This window comes from Geotrypetes seraphini, chromosome 3, assembly GCF_902459505.1.
Source record: "Geotrypetes seraphini chromosome 3, aGeoSer1.1, whole genome shotgun sequence".
In the NCBI taxonomy this organism is placed as follows: Eukaryota; Metazoa; Chordata; class Amphibia; order Gymnophiona; family Dermophiidae; genus Geotrypetes; species Geotrypetes seraphini.
Genome location: NC_047086.1, coordinates 285,020,332 through 285,040,455, shown reverse-complemented (window position 1 = coordinate 285,040,455; position 20,124 = coordinate 285,020,332). Strand labels below are relative to the sequence as shown.

Here is a 20,124-nt window from a genome sequence, read left to right as displayed (position 1 = left end):
AAACTCCACTTCTAAGTCTAAGGTAAGTACCCTTACTGCAAAAGAATTGCTAGGAGTCACTTTAACTCAAATGGGTGGCTCTCTGCATGAGCTTAGTAAACAAAAAGAGTGGAGAGCTATGTATGTTAACGCACACAACCTAGGGAATAAATTTCTAGAACTGGAAACAGAAATAGTTAATGCAGACCTAGACGTAGTAGCAATTTCAGAGACATGGTTCACAGACTCTCATGGGTGGGATATAACTATACCAGGATACAACCTGCTTCGCCAAGACAGAGAGGGTAAGTTAGGAGGAGGGGTAGAACTTTACATCAAAGAAAACATCAAGACAACCAGAATCACGGATATCAAGTATACTGGGGAATCCATCTGGGTAAACCTGGCCAGAGGCGGAGAAAAATGCCTGTATCTTGGTGTGGTGTACAGACCTCCCAAGACAATCAGAGGACAAGGACATTGAATTAATTGAAGACATTGAGAATATCACCTTAAGGGGAGACGTTCTGTTAGGAGACTTTAACATGCCTGATGTAGATTGGAACACACTCTCAGCGACTTTACGGAGGAGGAGGATACCGCAAAAATACCAGAAACTGTGAAAGTGTTTAGTGGAGTAATGGAAGACATCCTCACCACAGTTGAAGTAGATTTGGACCAGATATACTACCAGATCGACAAACTTAAAAGTGACAAATCCCCTGGACCGGATGGAATTCACCCGAGAGTCTTAAAGGAATTGAAGGTTGAAATCGGAGAGTTATTGCAAAAACTCGCCAATCTGACAATCAGAACTGGACAGATACCAGATGACTGGAAGATAGCGAACGTCACGCCAATTTTCAAAAAGGGATCAAGAGGAGAACCGGGCAACTACAGACCTGTGAGCCTTACGTCTGTCCCTGGAAAGATGGTTGAAGCATTGATCAAGGATAGCATAGTCCGGCACTTAGATATACACGAATTGCTGAAACCCAGTCAACATGGGTTCAGGAAAGGGAAATCATGTTTAACGAATTTGCTTCAATTTTTTGAGACCGTGAACAAGCAAATTGATAGTGGAATGCCGGTGGACATAATATATTTGGACTTCCAGAAGGCATTCGACAAAGTTCCGCATGAAAGACTTCTCAGGAAACTACAATGCCATGGAATAGAGGGAGATATACACAGGTGGATAGGCAAATGGCTGGAAAACAGGAAGCAGAGAGTGGGCATAAATGGGAAGTTCTCAGACTGGGAGAAAGTGACTAGTGGTGTGCCCCAGGGCTCGGTACTTGGGCCGATCCTATTTAACATTTATATCAATGACCTTGAAGACGGAATATCCAGTGAGATCATTAAGTTTGCAGACGACACAAAGCTATGCCGGACAATCAGAACGCAGAAAGATAGCGAAGAACTCCAGAGCGACTTGTATCAGTTAGAGAAATGGGCAGAGCAATGGCAGATGAAGTTCAACGTGGAGAAATGCAAAGTAATGCATTTAGGCAGTAAGAATAAGGAACACGAGTATAGAATGTCAGGAGCAACTCTGGGTAAGAGCGAACAAGAAAGGGACCTGGGTGTACTGATAGATAGGACCCTGAAGCCGTCGGCACAATGTGCGGCAGCGGCAAAGAAAGCGAACAGAATGTTAGGAATGATAAAGAAAGGAATCACGAGCAGATCGGAGAAAGTCATAATGCCGCTTTATAGAGCAATGGTCAGACCACACTTGGAATACTGTGTCCAACATTGGTCTCCCAAACTAAAGAGGGATATAAAACTGCTGGAGAGGGTGCAGAGACGAGCAACGAAGCTAATAAGAGGTATGGAGAACTTGGAATATGAGGAACGACTCAAGAAACTAGGACTGTTCTCCCTTGAGAAGAGGAGGCTGCGAGGGGACATGATAGAGACGTTCAAAATACTGAAAGACATCGATAAAATAGAGCAGAAAAACAAATTATTTACACTGTCCAACGTGACACGGACAAGAGGACATGGTTTAAAGCTAAGGGGGGACAAGTCCAGGACAAATGTCAGGAGGTTCTGCTTTACGCAGCGAGTGGTGAACGCCTGGAATGCTCTTCCACAGGAGGTTATTAAGGAATCCACTGTGCTAGGATTCAAAGGCAAATTAGATGCACATCTCCTTATGAGAGGCATAGAGGGATATGGGTGGTAAAACTACATCAGGTGTATACCTGACTGGGCCTCCGCGTGTGCGGATCGCCGGACTCGATGGACCATGGGTCTGATCCGGAGATGGCAGTTCTTATGTTCTTATATTAACGTCCATGAAGGGAGTACAGCTCAAACAATTGGTATTAGAACCCACTAGGGCCCAGGCCATCCTGGACCTGGTACTTACGAACGGGGAAAGCGTCTCAGAGATCTCGGTGGGAGAACCGCTAGCCACCAGTGACCATAACATGGTATGGTTCAACCTTAGGAAAGGCTTCCCTAGATCACAAACAAAAACAAGGGTACTCAATTTCCGGGGCACTGACTTCACACGCATGGGAGACTTCGTCCATCAGACGCTTCAGGTTCAAGAAGTAACGGATAATGTGGAGGTTATGTGGTCAACCTTGAAATCGACCCTTCATGAGGCAACTATCCGCTACATAAAATCAGTAACTAAACAACAAAGAAAAAAGAAACCCCAATGGTTCACTGATGAGGTCTCGTACCTCGTCAAGGATAAGAAAAGAGCGTTTCTTTTGTACAAACGCACGGGGGAAAAAGAAGCAAACATTGAATACAGGACAAAGTCTGCAGCGGTCAAAACAGCAGTCAGGGAGACCAAACTTCAAATGGAAGAAACTCTAGCGAAGAACATTAAAAAAGGGGACAAATCCTTCTTCAGGTACATTAGCGACAGGAAAAAGAACGCAGACGGGATAGTACGCCTTAGAACGCCAGACGGGAATTATGTGGAAACAGATTCTGAAAAAGCCAAACTACTGAACGATTACTTCTGCTCAGTCTTTACCTGCGAGGCACCAGGGCACGGGCCACAGCTGGAAACAAAAGAAAGCAAGGAAGACCCATTTCTGAATTTTGAGTTCACACCAGCTGATGTTTACAGAGAACTTTCAAGACTCAAGGTGAATAAAGCCATGGGACCGGACAATTTGCACCCAAGAGTGCTCAGAGAGCTGTGCGATGTTCTGGCGGAACCGTTAGCCATGCTCTTCAATCTCTACCTAAGTACGGGGAGAGTCCCCCTGGACTGGAAAACAGCCAACGTCGTTCCTCTGCACAAAAAGGGTTGCAGAGCAGAGGCTGCAAATTATAGACCAGTGAGTCTCACATCAATAGTGTGTAAACTCATGGAAACTCTACTTAAAGGTAAATTAGACACGATAATGGATGAAGGAAATCTAAGGGATCCCTGTCAATATGGATTCACCAGAGGCAGGTCATGCCAATCCAATCTTATAAGCTGCTTCGATTGGGTGACAGGAAAGCTAGACTCGGGAGAGTCTCTGGACATAGTGTACTTGGATTTCAGTAAAGCTTTCGACAGTGTCCCACACCGTAGACTATTAAACAAGATGAAATCGCTGGGTTTGGGTGAGAAACTAACTGCATGGGTCAGTAATTGGCTGAGTGGAAGACTTCAGAGGGTGGTGGTCAACGGCACCCTCTCTGAGACATCGGAGGTGACTAGCGGAGTGCCGCAGGGCTCAGTCCTGGGACCATCCCTTTTCAACATATTCATAGGGGACTTGACCCGGGGGCTTCAGGTAAAGTAGCACTGTTCGCCGACAATGCCAAACTGTGTAACATAGTAAGTGAAAGCAACCTCCAGGATAGTATGACACAAGATCTGATCATGTTGGAAAACTGGTCCTCGACATGGCAGCTAGGCTTCAACGCTAAAAAATGTAAGGTCATGCATCTCGGCAGCGGAACTCCATGCAGAACATACTCCTTGAATGGAGAAACGCTAGCTAGGACTTCAGAGGAACGGGACTTGGGGGTAATCATCAGTGCAGACATGAAGGCTGCCAAACAAGTAAAGAAGGCCTTATCAAAGGCAAGACAAATGATGGGATGTATCAATAGAAGCTTCGTCAGCCGTAAACCTGAAGTCATAATACCACTCTACAGAACCATGGTGAGACCCCATCTGGAATACTGTGTGCAATTCTGGAGGCCACATTACCGGAAAGATGTGCTTCGAGCTGAGTCGGTCCAGCGGATGGCCACTATGATGGTCGCGGGGCTCAAAGGTCTCTCATACGAAGAAAGACTGGGCAAACTGCAGCTCTATACCCTAGAGGAGCGCAGGGAAAGGGGTGACATGATTGAGACATTTAAGTACGTCACGGGTCGTGTCGAGGTGGAAAACGATATATTCTTTCCCAGGGGACCCTCGGTCACAAGAGGGCACCCGCTCAAACTCAGAGGAGGGAAATTTAGTGGTGACACCAGAAAGTATTTCTTCACAGAAAGGGTGGTAGATCACTGGAACAGACTTCCGGTGCAGGTGATAAAGGCCACCAGCGTGCTCGACTTTAAGACTAAATGGGACATCCATGTGGGATCCCTACGAGGGTTGAGTTAAGGAACTAGGTCATTAGCATTCAGACTTAATGGGGTGGGTCAATAGAGTGGGCAGACTTGATGGGCTGTAGCCCTTTTCTGCCGTCATCTTTCTATGTTTCTATGTAGAATCGGACTCCGAAAAAGCTGAACTTTTAAATGAATACTTCTGCTCAGTCTTCACCCGTGAGGCACCGGGATCCGGCCCTCAGATGCAGACAAGGGATAGCTCGGTAGACCCATTTTGAAATTTCGAGTTTAAGCCCAGCACTGTCCACTGTGAGCTGTCTAATCTCAAGGTTAACAAAGCAATGGGGCCAGACAACCTACACCTCGGGGTACTCAGGGAGCTAAGTGACATCTTGGCAGAACCGCTATCCGCGCTCTTCAATCTCTCTCTTACTACAGGTAGAGTCCCGTTGGACTGGAAAATGGCTAACGTCATTCCACTTCACAAAAAAGGATGCAGGACGGAGGCTGCTAGTGAGCAAGCTAATGGAACTCTAATCAAATGCCAATTGGATACGATCCTGAATGAGAAGAATCTACGAGATACCCGTCAACATGGATTTACCAAGGGGAGGTCCTGCCAATCCAACCTAATCAGCTTCTTTGACTGGGCAACAAGAAAGCTGGATATGGAAGAGTCCTTGGACGTCGTGTACTTGGACTTCAGTAAAGCTTTTGATAGCGTCCCACACCTTAGGTTGTTGATCAAAATGAGCTCTATAGGATTGGGAGACACATTGACAGCATGGGTTGGGGACTGGCTTGGAGGTAGGCTTCAGAGGGTGGTGGTGAATGGCACCCCCTCCGAAACAACGGAGGTGATCAGTGGAGTGCTGCAGGGCTCGGTCTTGGGCCCGATCCTATTCAACAACTTCATAAGGGACTTGACTGAGGGGCTTTGAGGTTAAATAGCGCTGTTCGCCGATGACGCCAAACTATGCAATGTAGTAGGCAAGAACACAACAAACAAAGCACAGTGCCGGACGGAAAATCAATGCCCGACAGTATGGTGCACGACCTATTCCTACTGGAGCGCTGGTCCAGGACCTGGCAACTAAGTTTCAATACTGAAAAATGTAAAGTCATGCACCTTGGCAGCCAAAATCCATGCAAGACTTACACCCTTAATAGTGAGATCCTAGCGAGGACTGTAGCAGAACGTGACTTAGGGGTGATCCATCAGTGAGGACATGAAGACTGCCAAGCAAGTGGAGAAAGCTTCATCCAAGGCTAGACAAATCATAGGTTGTATACGTAGGAGTTTCGTCAGCCGTAAGCCTGACGTCATTATGCCATTGTATAGATCCATGGTGAGACCTCATCTGGAATACTGTGTACAATTCTGGAGGCCGCATTACCACAAAGATGTGCGGAGACTTGAGTCAGTCCAGCGAATGGCCACTCGGATGGTCTCGGGACTCAAGGATCTCCTGTATGAGGAACGGCTGAAAAAATTGCAGCTATACTCACTCGAGGAACGCAGAGAGAGGGGAGACATGATCGAGACGTTCAAATATCTCATGGGCCGTATCGAGGTGGAAGAGGATATCTTCTTTTTCAAAGGCCCCACGGCAACAAGAGGGCATCCGTGGAAAATCAGGGGCAGGAAACTACACGGTGACACCAGGAAATACTTCTTCACCGAAAGGGTGGTTGATCGCTGGAATAATCTTCCACTACAGATAATCGAGGCCAGCAGCGTGCCTGATTTTAAGACAAAATGGGATTGTCATGTGGGATCTCTTCACAGAGAAAGGTAGGGGAGGGTTATTGGGGTGGGCAGATTTGATGGGCCGTGGCCCTTATCTGCCGTCTGTTTCTATTTAGACCCAGATTCTGTAACTGGTGCTGTTATCGATGGCTGCCAATTGCAAGTCAATCATGCAATTATGCTGGTTAAAGAATTATGCCTCTGGCAAAGATAGGCGCTGAAAATATAGGCTAGGGTTTTCCAGGCCTATATTGCCAGTGCCTACTTTTGATGTGAATTGCACCTATGGAGGCGCAATTCTGGCACTGACTTTTTTTATGCGCCGGTGCCTTGAAAAACGTTTAAATGGTACTTTCACTGAGCTTGAGTGCATACTGGTGCCTAAAAAGTGGCGCTGTTTAGAGCAGTGTTCTTCAACCTTTTTACATCTATGGACCGGTGGAAATAAAAAAATTATTTTGTGAACTGGTGGTTGAAGAACACTGGTATATAGCGTAACTCTTGTCATAGTCCTGCTTTGTAGACTTAAATTTGAAAGTAATTATGGAGTTTATTACAACAAAACCAACCAAATCTCTTATTCTACAAAATCGCTTTTAATCTCCCTGAGACACTGTTCTGCTTACTGGCTTGCTTGCTTCTGGTATTGCACAGACATAGCTTCTCCACTTTGGTAAGGTCTATTGCAGGGGTGTCAAACTCAATCACATTAAGGGGCTGAAATCCAAAACACAGGCTAAGTCGTGGGCCAGACACCCCCTCCATAGTTGTACTAATTGTAACAATTTTTTCAATTCCTTTTTTTATATATACACAATATAATCTTACTAGTCTTATAGCCCGTTACATTAACGGGTGCTAGAATATATGTGTGTGTCTATATTTATTTCTTTCTCTCTCTCTCCTTAGCCGCTTTCTTTTTCCTTGGCTGCCCATCACCACCCCTTGCCTGCTCCCCCTGTCCATTCTCCCTTCTTTTTACCTCCCCTGTGTCCACCACTACCCCTTCACTGCTTTCCTTATGCAGCAGCAGCCCTTCTCCCTTTGTTTTACCTCCCCTGTCAAGCAGCACCTCTTTCCTTCTCCCCCTGTCCAGCAGTAGGCATCCCTTTCCTTATCTCCCCCCTCCTCCTTCTTATCCCTATGATACACTTACCTTGCTCTGCCCCTGATCAGAGGTTCCCGACAGCCGCCCAGTTGCACCCATTGGAAAAGTTCCCTCTGCCACATCCCGGGCCCCCCCTGACGCGACTCCCGCTGTCTTTGTTTCTGTCTCTGTCCCTGGCCCCCTTTGTCTGTCTGTCTTTCTGTGTATCTCCATGCCCCTGTGTCTTTCTTCTTTTCTTTCTGTCTTCCTCCCTCTGTCTGTCTGTCCAAAGCAGCATTCTCTCCCCCTCCATTTCCCTCCCTCCACACCAGTTCCCTGTGCAGCAGCATTAGCGTTTCCTCTACCCTACTTTCCCTTCTCGCGGGCCCAACTACAAACCTGGTGATTCCAGCAGTATGTGCAGCAGTCTCCACACGCTGCTTCGGGTCCTTCTACTGCCCTGATTTGCTCTGCCGCCGCGTCTCTGATGACATCATCAGAAACGCGGCAGAGCAAATCAGGGCAGTAGAAGGGCCCGAAGCAGCGTGTGAAGACTGTTGCACACACTGCTGGAATCGCCACCGGGCGGCGGGGTCAGTTAAAGAGCCCGGGCGGAAAGTTGCTGGGCTCCTCGGTGGGGGCGCTGAGCGGCTGCGATCCCTCTCCTCCAATACCCTGCCCGCTGGAGATCGGCGGCTGGCTGCCCGACTGGTGGAGGCGATCGGCGCCGCAGCTCTGTCCCGGCGGCCTCCGAGCGGCAGCGCTGAGCGCGTGAGAGGAGCCTGCTGCCCGAAGAGGAGGAGCGGCAGTGTCTGAAGAGGCTGAGCTGCGTAATAGACCTCAGCTGGCTGCAGCGGTGGTAAGCCCGATGCGTGATAAGCGCACATGCGCACTCTCATGTCCGCGACGGATCAGGGAACACGACTTTAGAGTGCGCATGTGCGACTAACATTTTATTATTATAGATTAACAACACATAATGGTTAACCACAAAATTAAACTCACAAAGCACACTGTATGCTTCTCAACATTCATTCCTACCAGAACACAGATAACCTCATGCAAATATGGAACCAAAAACTAAAAGTACTAATATATACAAACAAACCCTAAGACGCAAGACTACTTGCAGCACAACCCCAGAGAAATAGAAACAAATGCATTTCTTCCTGAACAGTGCAAAATACAGACAGCAGATGTAAATTCTCAAAACTGACACAATTCAATCACTAAATTCAAAAATAAAATCATTCCCCCTACCTTTGTCGTTTCCCTCCCTCCCTGCTCCTGCCTGGCCGTTTTGTGCCGCCTCGATGTTATCTTCTGGCTGGCTCCCTCTTCCTCACTGCCGCAGTGCACAAAGCCGCGGGCAGCGTCCCGCGCCTCATCTAGAAGCCCTTTCCTCTTCGTTGCAATGTCAGAGAGAAGGCTTCCAGTTCAGCTGCAGGTCGCGCATAGGAGCCGCTACCCTAGGCTTTGTGCACTACAGCAATGAGGAAGAGGGAGCTGGCCAGAAAATAAAGCTGCATCAATCGAATCATGGACCGGCGGTTGAAGAAAACTGGTTTAGAGAATCCAGGCCTTACTATTTTAATTAATAGCTATTTGGAGAAACATCTTCACCTTTAAATAATAAACTGCCACCTTCAAAATATAAAAAACAGGGGCATAGATTTGGTTTTATGCCTTTTCATATAGAAACATGATGGCAGATAAAGGCTTTATCCCATGACAAGCAGTCAGAATATTCTCTGCATGTGGGGGATGTCACCGACAGAGCCCCCTAGCAGACTTTTTCGCAAGCAGGCTTGCTCAAAGAATTTCAGGCTTGCAATTGGCCCGCACATGCGCACGTGCTCCTCCCGCTCTGCCTAGGGCATGCGTCTCCTCAGCGTGTCCTCAGTTCAATGTTTTCCGCAGAGCCAGAAGCACTGCTCCCTTACTTCACGCGTTCTCTTTGTCCCTCTTGCACCACGGCTTATTTCGTTTGTTTCATTTGAGTCGCTGTGCTCACGTTTTTTATTTTCTTTTTTTTCCGTTCGTATAATTTTGACCGGGTTCCCGGTCTTCCTCAGGCCTTGCAGGGCTGCAGCTTTCTTTTCCTTATGTCCCTGCCTCATTCCGGCTTTAAAAACTGCACTAAGTGCAACCGGGTTATCTCCATCACCGATCCTCATCGTTGGTGTGTGGAGTGCCTGGGAGCAGAGCACCGCGCTGAGTCGTGTCCCCGTTGTGCGACCTTGCAACCGTGGGCTGTTCGTCGGAGGGTGGCCAAGATTCTCCAACTCTTTGGCCCCATGGATCCTGCGGGACAGGCCTCGAGCTCGGCCTCGGCGTCCTTGGTGGGTGCCTCGGCCTCTCCTACCCCAGCCTCGGGTAAGTCTCCACTTTCCTCCTCAGGTGTGCCGGCAAAGAAGCCTTCCTCGGAGTCTCATGTCAGTGCCGCCTCGTCGGCGTCTTCGAGACATCACTCTAAGCATGCCTCCTCACATAGGGAATACTCTTCTTCGAGGTCGCCCCTGAAGGAGCGCACTGCTGCACCTCCGACTCACCTGCCTTTGGTCTCGGTGCCTATGTTCGAGGACATGCTAAAGGCTATTATTACCACACAGTTTTCCTCGGTGGTCAGCCAACTAGTCCCGACCTTGGCGCCTTTGACATCGGTCTTGACCCAGTCGCGGTCTGAACAGCCTGAGCATCTTCTCGTCTCTCGAGGCCTTCCTCGTAAGACCAGTCGGGTTCCCTCGAGCGAGTCATCTTCCCCTGAGTCACCGGTGACTTTTCGGGGATCCAGGACGGGGGCAACATTTTCCCCTGCTACTGCAGCGAGGCTCGCCTCTTCTAAAAAGTCCCTGGCTTCTCCGTCCTGTCGGGGCAGGTCTCTGCCCTCGAGACCCTCTCGACACACGCTTGTCCTCAAATTGGACACTAGTGTCTGTACCCCTTTGAGGTGTTTACCGGCTTCTCAAGGACCTCCTTGAAGCCAGGTGGGGAATTTACCTATACCCCGTCTTCTCCGAGGCTTCCCACGGTTTCCTCAAACTCCGGGGTCTTCCATCTGGCACGGGGCCGTTCCTCGACGCCCCCTACATGCCTTAGTCGAACCTCTTCGGTCTCCTGTTTACGGGACTCCGAGGCCCCGGCTTACTATTCCAGGGAGGTTTCTCCCTCGTTCTTGGCTGCTCCCTGATCTCGGTCGGAGTCTCCCCAGAGGATGAGTCTTCTTCTCGGACCTCTTCCTTTTCTCATTTCATCTCTGGCATGGGCAGAGCTCTGAACCTTGATCTTCAATCTGACTCTCGCTTTACTCAGGAATACCTGGCAGAATTGGGAGTTGACAACACGCCTCCCGTTACATCAGGTTCTCCAGCAGACGTTGCTCCGGAACCTGGAAACACCATATGCTGTTACGGCTATTCCCTTTAAGTTGGAGTCCCATTACCGGACTGTCCCGGTCAAAGGGTTTGAGGGTGCTCAGTTTTCCCACCAGTCCTTGGTGGTTGAGTCTTCCTTGAAGAAATCGAACCCCTCGAGGGTTTACGCTGCTATCCCTCTGGGCAGGGAGGGCCGCACGATGGACAAATTTGGTCGTCATCTTTATCAGAATTCGATGATGGCGAATCGTGTCCTTAATTATAACTTCTTCACTTCCTCCCTCACGGTTCTGTGTTTCTGTCCTCCACTTGTTCCGGGAGGTCATTCCAGAACCTCGGCGTTGGGAGTTTCGTCTCCTCGAGGAGACCCTCTCCCAACTCCGTCTTTATATGTTCCAGGCCTCTTTCGACGCCTTTGAATTGTCCTCGAGACATGTGTCGCCTCGCTTGGCTCCGGATTGTGGACATGGATCCGAATCTGCAGGATCGCTTTGCCAATCTCCCATGTGTGGGTCATGAGCTTTTCGATGATTCCATCGAAGCTGCCACTAAGTGCCTCTCAGACCACGAGTGGTCCTTCACGTCTTTGGTGAAACTTAAGCCAAAAGCTCCTCCGGCTCGCCAGTATAAAATTCCTCTCCGGAGGTACCTGCAAAAATCCATTCCTACTGTCTCGAGGCCTCCTGCAAAACGACCCTGCTGTCTCGAGGCCTCCTGCAAAATGACCCTGCTGTCTCAAGGCCTCCTGCAAAACGACCCATGCAGCAGCAGCCCCATCAAGCTAAGACTCAGCCGCCGGCCCCTGGCGTCCTTTTGACAATTCCAGTCTGAGCCTTCAGGCTCCCCTTCTGGAGTCTTCCCCCTTCCCCATCGGGGGTCGTCTCCACTATTTCTGTGCCCAGTGGGAGAGTCTTACCACTGACAGTTGGGTACTATCATCCGGGAGGGGTACTCCCTCCACTTCAGTTGCGTACCCCTGGATATGCCTCTAAGAGAGTTTCCTTCTGCTCATTCTCAGCTCCCTCTCCTTCTGCAGGGCCCTGCTTTGCCTTTGGGCGGTCAAGGAGGTTCCCCCGGATCAGTGGAACTCCGGATTTTATTCCTGATACTTTCTGGTACCTATGAAGACGGGGGATCTACGTCTGATCCTGGACCTCCGTGCTCTGAACAAGTTTCTGGTCCGGGAATGATTCAGAATGCTCACCCTTCCCACGTTGTATCTCCTCTTGGACGAGGGGGATTGGCTGTGCTCACTGGACCTCAAGGAGGTGTACATGCACATTCCGATGCACCCAGCCTCTCGCTGATATTTGAGATTACGGGGTGGGGGATCTCCATCTCCAGTATCGTGTTCTCCCCTTCAGCTTGGCGGCCTCTCCGAGGGTTTTCATGAAATGTCTGGTTGTGGTAGCTGCGGCCCTGCATCTCCGCAGCCTGCAGGTGTTACCCTACCTCAACGACTGGTAAATCAAAGCGTCCTCTCGCGACGAAGCACTGCGAGCAACGAATCAAACCATCATACTCCTTCAGAGTCTCTGCTTCGAGGTGAACTTTCCCAAGTCTCACCTCTGCCCATCTCAGTCTCGAGTTTATCGGAGTGGTCTTGGACATGGTTCATCTCCGCTCCTTCTTGCCTTGGCCTCGTTAGGAGGCCCTTATCCGTTTGTGTCGAATGGTGACCCATCTGCCCGCGGCGCCTGCTCGACTCATGATGGTCCTCCTAGGTCACATGGCCTCCACGGTTCACGTGAATCCTTTTGCCAGACTTCACCTACATATTCCTCAATGGACTCTGGCATCCCAATGGAACCAGGCTCGAGCTCCTCTCTCTCGACGCATTGTTGTGACTCCTTTGTTGAAGAGGTCTCTCCGTTGGTGGATGCTCTCTTCCAATCTTTCCAGAGGTTTTCTGTTTCTGTTTCAGGCTCCTCCTCTGCTTAAAGTCCTCACAACGGACTCGCCAACCTATGCTTGGGGAGCTCATCTGGACGGTCTGCGCACCTAGGGTCTTTGGTACCTTACGGACTGCCTTTATCACATCAATCTTCTGGAGCTTTGAGCAATTTTCCTCGCTCTGAGGGCATTTTGTCACCTGCTTCGCGACCGGGTGGTGCTGGTTCGCACGGACAATCAGGTGGCCATGTATTATATCAACAAACAGGGGGGGCATGGGGTCCAGGTCCCTGTGCCTGGAGGTGGTGCCGCTCTGGGATTGGGCTATCCGCCACAACATATTCCTTCGAGCTGTCTACATTCAGGACCACTGGAACTGTCTGGTGGACAGGTTGAGTCGTCTGCTGCAGCCTCACGAGTGGTCGCTCCACTCCGGGACCCTGCGTCTGGTGTTTGCTCATTGGGGACCCCGGACATCGATCTGTTCGCGTTCCCCCCTCAATCACAAGTTGCCCCGCTTCTGCTCCAGGATTTACACCTCTCAGGATCGAGGCGGATGCCTTCCTTCTGGATTGGACGAACGAGTTCCTGTATGCGTTCCCTCTGATTCTGAAGACTCTCGTCAAGCTCAAGTCTTCGCGTGCCACCATGATTCTGACAGCTCCTCGGTGGCCCCGTCAACCTTGGTTCTCCCTTCTGTTGCAACTTAGTTCCAGGGAGCCTCTTCCTCTGCCTGCTTTTCCTTCTCTGCTTACGCAGAATCAGGGTTTTCTGCTTCATCCCAACCTCCAGTCTCTACACTTAACTGCTTGGTTCCTCGAGACTTAATGCCCTCGTTCCAGTTCTCCCAGTCTGTGCTGGATGTTCTGGAGGCGTCTCGGAAGAAGTCCACTCGTCAATGTTACTATCAGAAGTGGAAAACAAAAGGGAAACTGCAGACTGTGTACAAGATGCAGGCAATATTTATTATACCAAAAAAGGATTGCAGTGATTATACAACCTTATTTCTTTCTGTTATGCTCAGGCTTGTCTTTCCCTCCCGGGTCGAGTCACAGGCCAAAAGAACAGGGCGATGGTGGCATCTGTTGCTTTCCTCAGCTCCACTCCCATTGAGGAAATCTGTAAGGCTGCCACTTGGTCCTCGGTTCATATGTTCACCTCACATTACGGTCTGGATGCTTTCTCCAGGCGTGATGGCCGTTTCAGCCAATCTGTTTTGCAGCATCTCTTCTCCTAAGTTGCCAACTCTCCCTCCATCCCCTTTTTAGTTAGCTTGGAGGTCTCCCACATGTAGAGAATATGCTGCCTGCTTGTCCTGGGATAAAGCACAGTTACTTACCATAACAGGTGTTATCCAGGGACAGAAGGCAGATATTCTCGCAACCCACCCACCTCCCCGTGGTTGGCTTCTTTGCTTGCTATCTGAACTGAGGACACGCTGGAGACCCATGCCCTAGGAAGGGTAGGAGGTGCACGCGCGGGCCAATCGCAAGCCTGAAGTTCTTCGAGCAAGCCTGCTTGCGAAAACGTCCGCTAGGGGGCTCCATCCAGAGAATATCTGCCTGCTGTCCCTGGATAACACCTGTTACGGTAAGTAGCTGTGCTAAATGGTCCATCCAGTGTGCCTATCCACAGCATCTCTTGAAAGGGATAATTTTTCCATTCTGGACGTTAATGGTATTTGTTTCTAGGCATGAGATCATCTGAAGTAGGACAGTTATAAAGTGTCCTTATAGTAATGTCAAACAATGGTCTGTTAGCTTCATCCCAGTCCTCTTCTGATTGTGCATGGCTCTGCTGTGGGAAAAATACACCCTTGGTAGTGTCAGAGGTTTCTCTCTCTATCCTGACCTCTGAGGAGTTGCTGCAATCACTCTAATTTAGGTATGTGTCGTACATCATACTTACAAATTCTAGAGCAAAAGCTGGTCAAGGAGGGCCCTTGCAGGTACTCCCATGTTCCACGCTGGGTTTAACACTAGATTCACAGTTGTGCTTTATCAGGGACACACTTTTACCATTTCTCACCTCCAGCTTTTGACCTGGAACTTGAGACATCTGGGACTGCATACCACCAGAGGGACTAGAGCAGTGGTCTCAACCTTGCAGTCCGCCAGGTACTATTTTGAGGCCTTTGGTATGTTTATCATAATCACAAAAGTAAAATAAAACAGTTTCTTGATCATATGTCTCTGGCTATAAATTACAATATTATTATTAAGACAGCCAAAAGGAAAGATTTATAAACTAGGAGGGTAATATCATAAATAATGCACACTTTTAAAAAAATTTACATGTTTTTTTCAAGTATATCTTTACAATCCTTCAATATAGTCTTGCTTTGCAATGACAGGGTCCCAGTGTCCAGGAAGCTTCATTATTCCAGCCAAGATACTGTTTTAGATCAGTTGCCGAATGGCTTGGCTCTTCCAGAAATGCAAAACGATATCCACAATAAGTTGTTTCAACTTTGGAAAAAGGTCAAAGTCTAGTGGTCTCATGTCTGGACTGTAGGGAGCATGAGGTAACACCGCCCAGCTATATTCGTGTAGTTTTTCAATTACAGTCCCTGTGTGCGGGCGAGCGTTGTCATGAAAAATGAATGGCCCAGTCAAGAGCAACTAAGGTCAGTTTTGTGCATTTTTCTGCGCATATTTTGCAAAAAAATCACTATAATACACTGCTGTGACACTTCATTCACATGGAACTTTGTTTCTGATGATGATGCCTTCGTGTTCATGTTTTTCAAGGGTTCACAGTGGGCGCTCTTTCTTCAGTGTCCTCACTTCTCAAACGCTAGATCTGCCGGGAGTCTTACTTCTGATATGATTTGAAGAGGACCCTTGAAAAAGCCCTACTTGGGCGAAACGGGTCCCGTCGGGGACATGCTAGTATCTCTGCTGTATGGAAGAAAAATAAATGAATGAATTATCCTATGTATTTGGTTTGTCTTACTTCTGATATGATTTGAAGAGGACTGTTTACCTAAAAATTTCTATGTATTGGAGGTGGCTGTTCTAAATTGGTAGATTCAGCCATACATCTCCTTCTCTAATGGAGTGAGGTGGAGTTTTGGACTTCCTTAGACTCCTCCCTAAGGAAGTCCCTGATTGGCTGAGGAGCCTGAGGCCCCTCCCCATGCATCACATGATGTACCAGGGCATAGCCTAAGGCTGGTATTGTGTCGCAGCCAGCAGCAGGAGGACTTTGCGCTTCCTGCTCCTGAAGATCACGGGAGGCCTAAGGAGCAGGAGGAACTGGGCACGCCTCCTGCTCCCAACGTTTTTAAAGATATGGGGAGGGGGGATAGGTCCAGTCGGGCATCAGGAGAGGTCGTCCCTTGGGTGGCAAGAGGGCATCGGCATCCTTCTTCCATTTGTTTTTTTTGGGGGGAGGATAAGGAACCCTCCTGCAATAATTTTAAAAGCAGGGCACACTTTTTTTTTTTTGTTTGGGATGGGAGGGAGAAGGGGCACTTGGGAGGAGTAATTAAAAAAAAAAAAATCAGGTAATTTGCATGTGTAAAATACGCAAAATATATGCCCGATTAATACATTTTTTAAAAGCCAGCAGAAGTGAGGAGGGCAGAGAGGTTTGGGGGGTGGGGAAGGGAGGCTAGGGTGTCTAAGGGGGCATGGTGGGCTAGTGCAGGTTTTGATAGGGGTGGGTTTGGTTTTTTTTTCCTCCCCAGTTCTGAGGGGTGGTCTGTGGGTTGGGAATTGTATATGGTGTATAGAAGGATGGGGGGTGGGTGGGTGGTTTTGCTCCTTGTGCGTGAGAATTTTTGGTGTGCTGCTTGTGAGGGGGCTTGGGGTCAGGGAGTTCTGGGGATATTAGTGTTGTTCTTTCTGTATCTATTTTTGCCTTGAGCATTTTCAATAAAAAAAACTTTCAACACTAAAAAGCTGGCAGAAGTCCTGACAGCAGTGACAGGAGGCTGCTTCTTCTGTCGCTACTGTCAGGGCTCTAGCGATCCATGCAGTTGGTTGGGGGGGGGCATGCCTCCGATCTCCCCCATTTGCATGAAGATAGTTGGTGAATCGGTCGGCCTGCCTCCAATTGCCCACGGATTGGAAGGGTAGTGATTCTGGCCCTTAGTACCAAAAACAGCCCATGGGAGCTAAATAAGGGGAAATAGGACTTTAGAGGTGGGGGACTGTCCCCCAGAAACCTTTAAAATTCACTTTTGGAGCCTCTCCCCTCCCCCCTCCCCAATTTTTCTCAGAGGTTGTCACAGCCTTACTCACTGTGCCATGCTGATGCTGGGAACTGCAAAGGACTGAAACAGCAGTGCCTCAGATAAGCCTGGAAACCCAGATAGCTTGTTTCTTCAGACTGCCCCTCAGTCCAACCAGCTGACTGAGACCTCAACTGGAATCTGCGCATGAAGTCAGGGGGAAGAAACAAAGCACCCAACCCAATCCTGGTGAAAAACTGCCATGGGGCCATTCAGCCTTGCACAAACTCTTTGGAGACAAAACCTGAAACGAGCCTTGCTCCCAAGGGAACAGTCTCTAAGCTTCCAGATTGTTAGGTTGGCCAGCTGCCTCCTGGCTACAGACTACTGTCTGTTCTCCTCTGAAGCCAGAGCTGATCCCCAAAATCCTCACAACCAGAAAAAAAACCCCCGAGATTAAATAAAAAATAAACATGAGCAGGAAGGTCTCCTACCATCTCGCATGTAAAGTAAAACTGTTACAGGACAGTCCACAGTGAGGGGAGGTGGAGCAAAAAAAAATGTAAATAAAACTCTATTCAGTATCTCAGGCGATCAGAGGTTTACAACCCACATGTTCCAGAATAATGTACCTATTACACTAAAATATATGTTTCACATGTAGAAAAATAGCAAAACAATATTACATGAATGGGTCTACTCCAAGAAAGGGATTATTCCTGCCTTTGCTCACTTTGCCCTGCTGCTCAGGAAAATTATCTCAAACTCAGCTCCAGTCCCATGAACTGGCAAAGGAATCCCATGACTGTGCTCAATACTTCTCCCTCCTATGCCTTAGAGAAGGTATTTTTCCATTCCTAAGCTTAATATCTGTTTTTGTGTGGCCCACAACATTGCAAGATGCTAAAGGCACAACATGGTCCTCAATTATAAAGAAGCTCCTGTAACAGCTGTTGCATATTCCTTTTACTGTGTCCATCATTTTTGCTTGAAACTTCCGTTTCTCTGTTTTCCAGTACATTAGGACGTGTCCTAAGTAATGTTCACACATACACTTGTTAATATATAGATCTTTATATATTACAGAAAGCATACATGGTGGTACAGGGAGCAAGATATAAGCCACAGAAGGACCTTGCTTAGTCCACAGTATTACAGCAGAAAGTATTCTTCATTAAAATCCAGGATCCCAGGAGATCTTCTGTGAAATTTTTCTTTCTTCATAGCAAATTATTTCATCTCCAACCTTAAACTCTATTTCTTTATCTAAACTGAGTCCACACTCCACCCCTGTTTTCACCGTCTGAACATCATTCTTAAGGTGTTTCAGAGAAGTTAGAAATCCTACAGAAGAAAAGACATGTTTTCTTGGTTAAAATGGAGCAAAGTTACAAACAGGCCAATACAAACATTTGCTCAGCTTTCTATACTATGTATATAACTTATGCTAATTAAAAGTAGTTGTGGCTGCCAGAGACATATTATAAATGTTGTTAATCTGTCTTTTGTCATCACTAGTGCCTGTATTGAAAGATTAGGTTTTTACCTTGCTAATCTTTCAGCCATAAGATATAGGATTCTGTACATTAGTTCTGAATCTGCAGAAGGGTGTCACTTTAAAACTTTGAACTCCTCCCCTGCTGCAGTGGAGAACAGCTCCCTCTCTTTTGTTAGCACCAAAGAAATCAAACTCCACTGCAACAGAACTTGGCCTGGGAGCAGCAGTCCACCCACACGGGACTGTGTCTGTTCCCCAACAGAGTAAGCCCAAGAAGAGGTCCAATGAACATCGAAACGAAGCAGAAAAATTGAAGACCAACAGCAAAATTACCCAATAATCACAAAAAGCAGATCTAGGATCTAGGGATGCAGTGCCTTTTCTTTTGCAGCTCTCCAACTTTCTTGCCGCATCCTTGGACAACTCTCTATATCCTAGTTCTTCAGTCATACAGATCAGTTTTGAATATTAAAGATAAAAACCTGAGCCATGCTGTCCTTGATGGCCACATTTAAAATCGAACCTCGAGATTTATTTTATAAATAGCTAACACCTATTCTGGGAATAAATGTATTGGCAAGATTACTATGCCAAAGAGGTATGGGATCACTGTATATCACATTCAGTCCTGACCAAAACTGATTCTTTAATTTTTAAGTCCTATGTACCTTCCCAAATAAAATCTTCATGACGGCGTAATTTAAATTTCATCCTTTTGTCTAACTGCCCCTTTTGCACCCTGCAGCCAGCAACTGGAACCTTCTTTTTTCCTATGGTCACATCAAACGTAGCCATTACTGTGGCCTCTCCTGCAGGAAAAAGGTATAGACACAAATGATTGATAAAAGGCAGAGAGAGGTCAGCACTAAGTATGGCTTTTAAAAATGAAGTTTTTAAAAGTGTTTTAAAAAATGAAAAGCAGCATACTATCTGAAACATTCTAATAAAATCTGACAAATTCAAAATAATCAAATGCAAGTGATGGTTCAGGAGCTTTTATGCCTAGAAGCAGCAGAATATGATAATAAAGGGCAAAAACACCCACACTGTGATTTTGGAATGAAAGCATTTGGACATCATACATTGTAGTACCTCCAAATAGCAAGGTGGCGTGTTGTGGATGGAACTAGGGAGGGCCTAAAATTAGAATGAACAAGTTTCAAGTTTCTTTTAATTTAATATATTGCCTATCGCTATGTCTAGGTTTACAATAAATTTAATATAAGTATATAATAAACGGGTAAAAACAGTGACACAAATGAAGTACATAAAAACAATGACGATACAGAGGGGAGGATGGAGAAAAGTACAATTTAAAAAAAAACCCTCAAACCAGGAGGGAGTAAACCAAATGTTGCTTGTTTGCTAATGATGGTTAAATTCTCTTAGACAATGTAAGCGTCCTCAAACATGGACAATAGGGTCAATTTAATGAGAAGAAACATCTAAGTCTAAAACATCCAAGGATGTTTTTACTTTAGACCCATTTCAGTCATATACAAGGTACAAAAAGAGTGCTCTGGTTGCGCAGCTGACCACTGGAGGGATTGAGGCATGACACTTCATAAATGCCTCAGTGCTTGCTATCTCTCGCCCTCTCCCCTGAAAGTGAAACCAGAAAGGAATACCAGGCTTTGAGACAGCTTCAGGTATTGGGCCTTCTCAACAAAACAGAAAGGTCTGAGGAATAGCCCACTGGCGAGTGCAATGGATTTAAAGTAGAGGACCCATGTATAAATCCCACTTCAGCTCTTTTTTTGTTCCTTTAAATTGTGAACCCTCCAGAAACATAACATAAAAACTCACTTGTATACCGCAAATACCATTAAGTTCTAT

The 20,124-nt window shown here is 47.4% G+C and overlaps 1 protein-coding gene across 1 annotated transcript in view; it reads right to left on the bottom strand.

The window, feature by feature from the left end:
* Positions 1-17,597: 17,597 nt before the first annotated feature.
* The window catches only part of MTIF2 (mitochondrial translational initiation factor 2), a 117,417-nt gene continuing 114,890 nt past the window's right edge, over positions 17,598-20,124 (bottom strand). The window contains 2 exon segments of the mRNA XM_033936395.1: positions 17,598-18,134; positions 18,957-19,097. Coding sequence (XP_033792286.1) covers positions 17,965-18,134; positions 18,957-19,097 — 311 coding nt within the window. The 3' untranslated portion in view covers positions 17,598-17,964.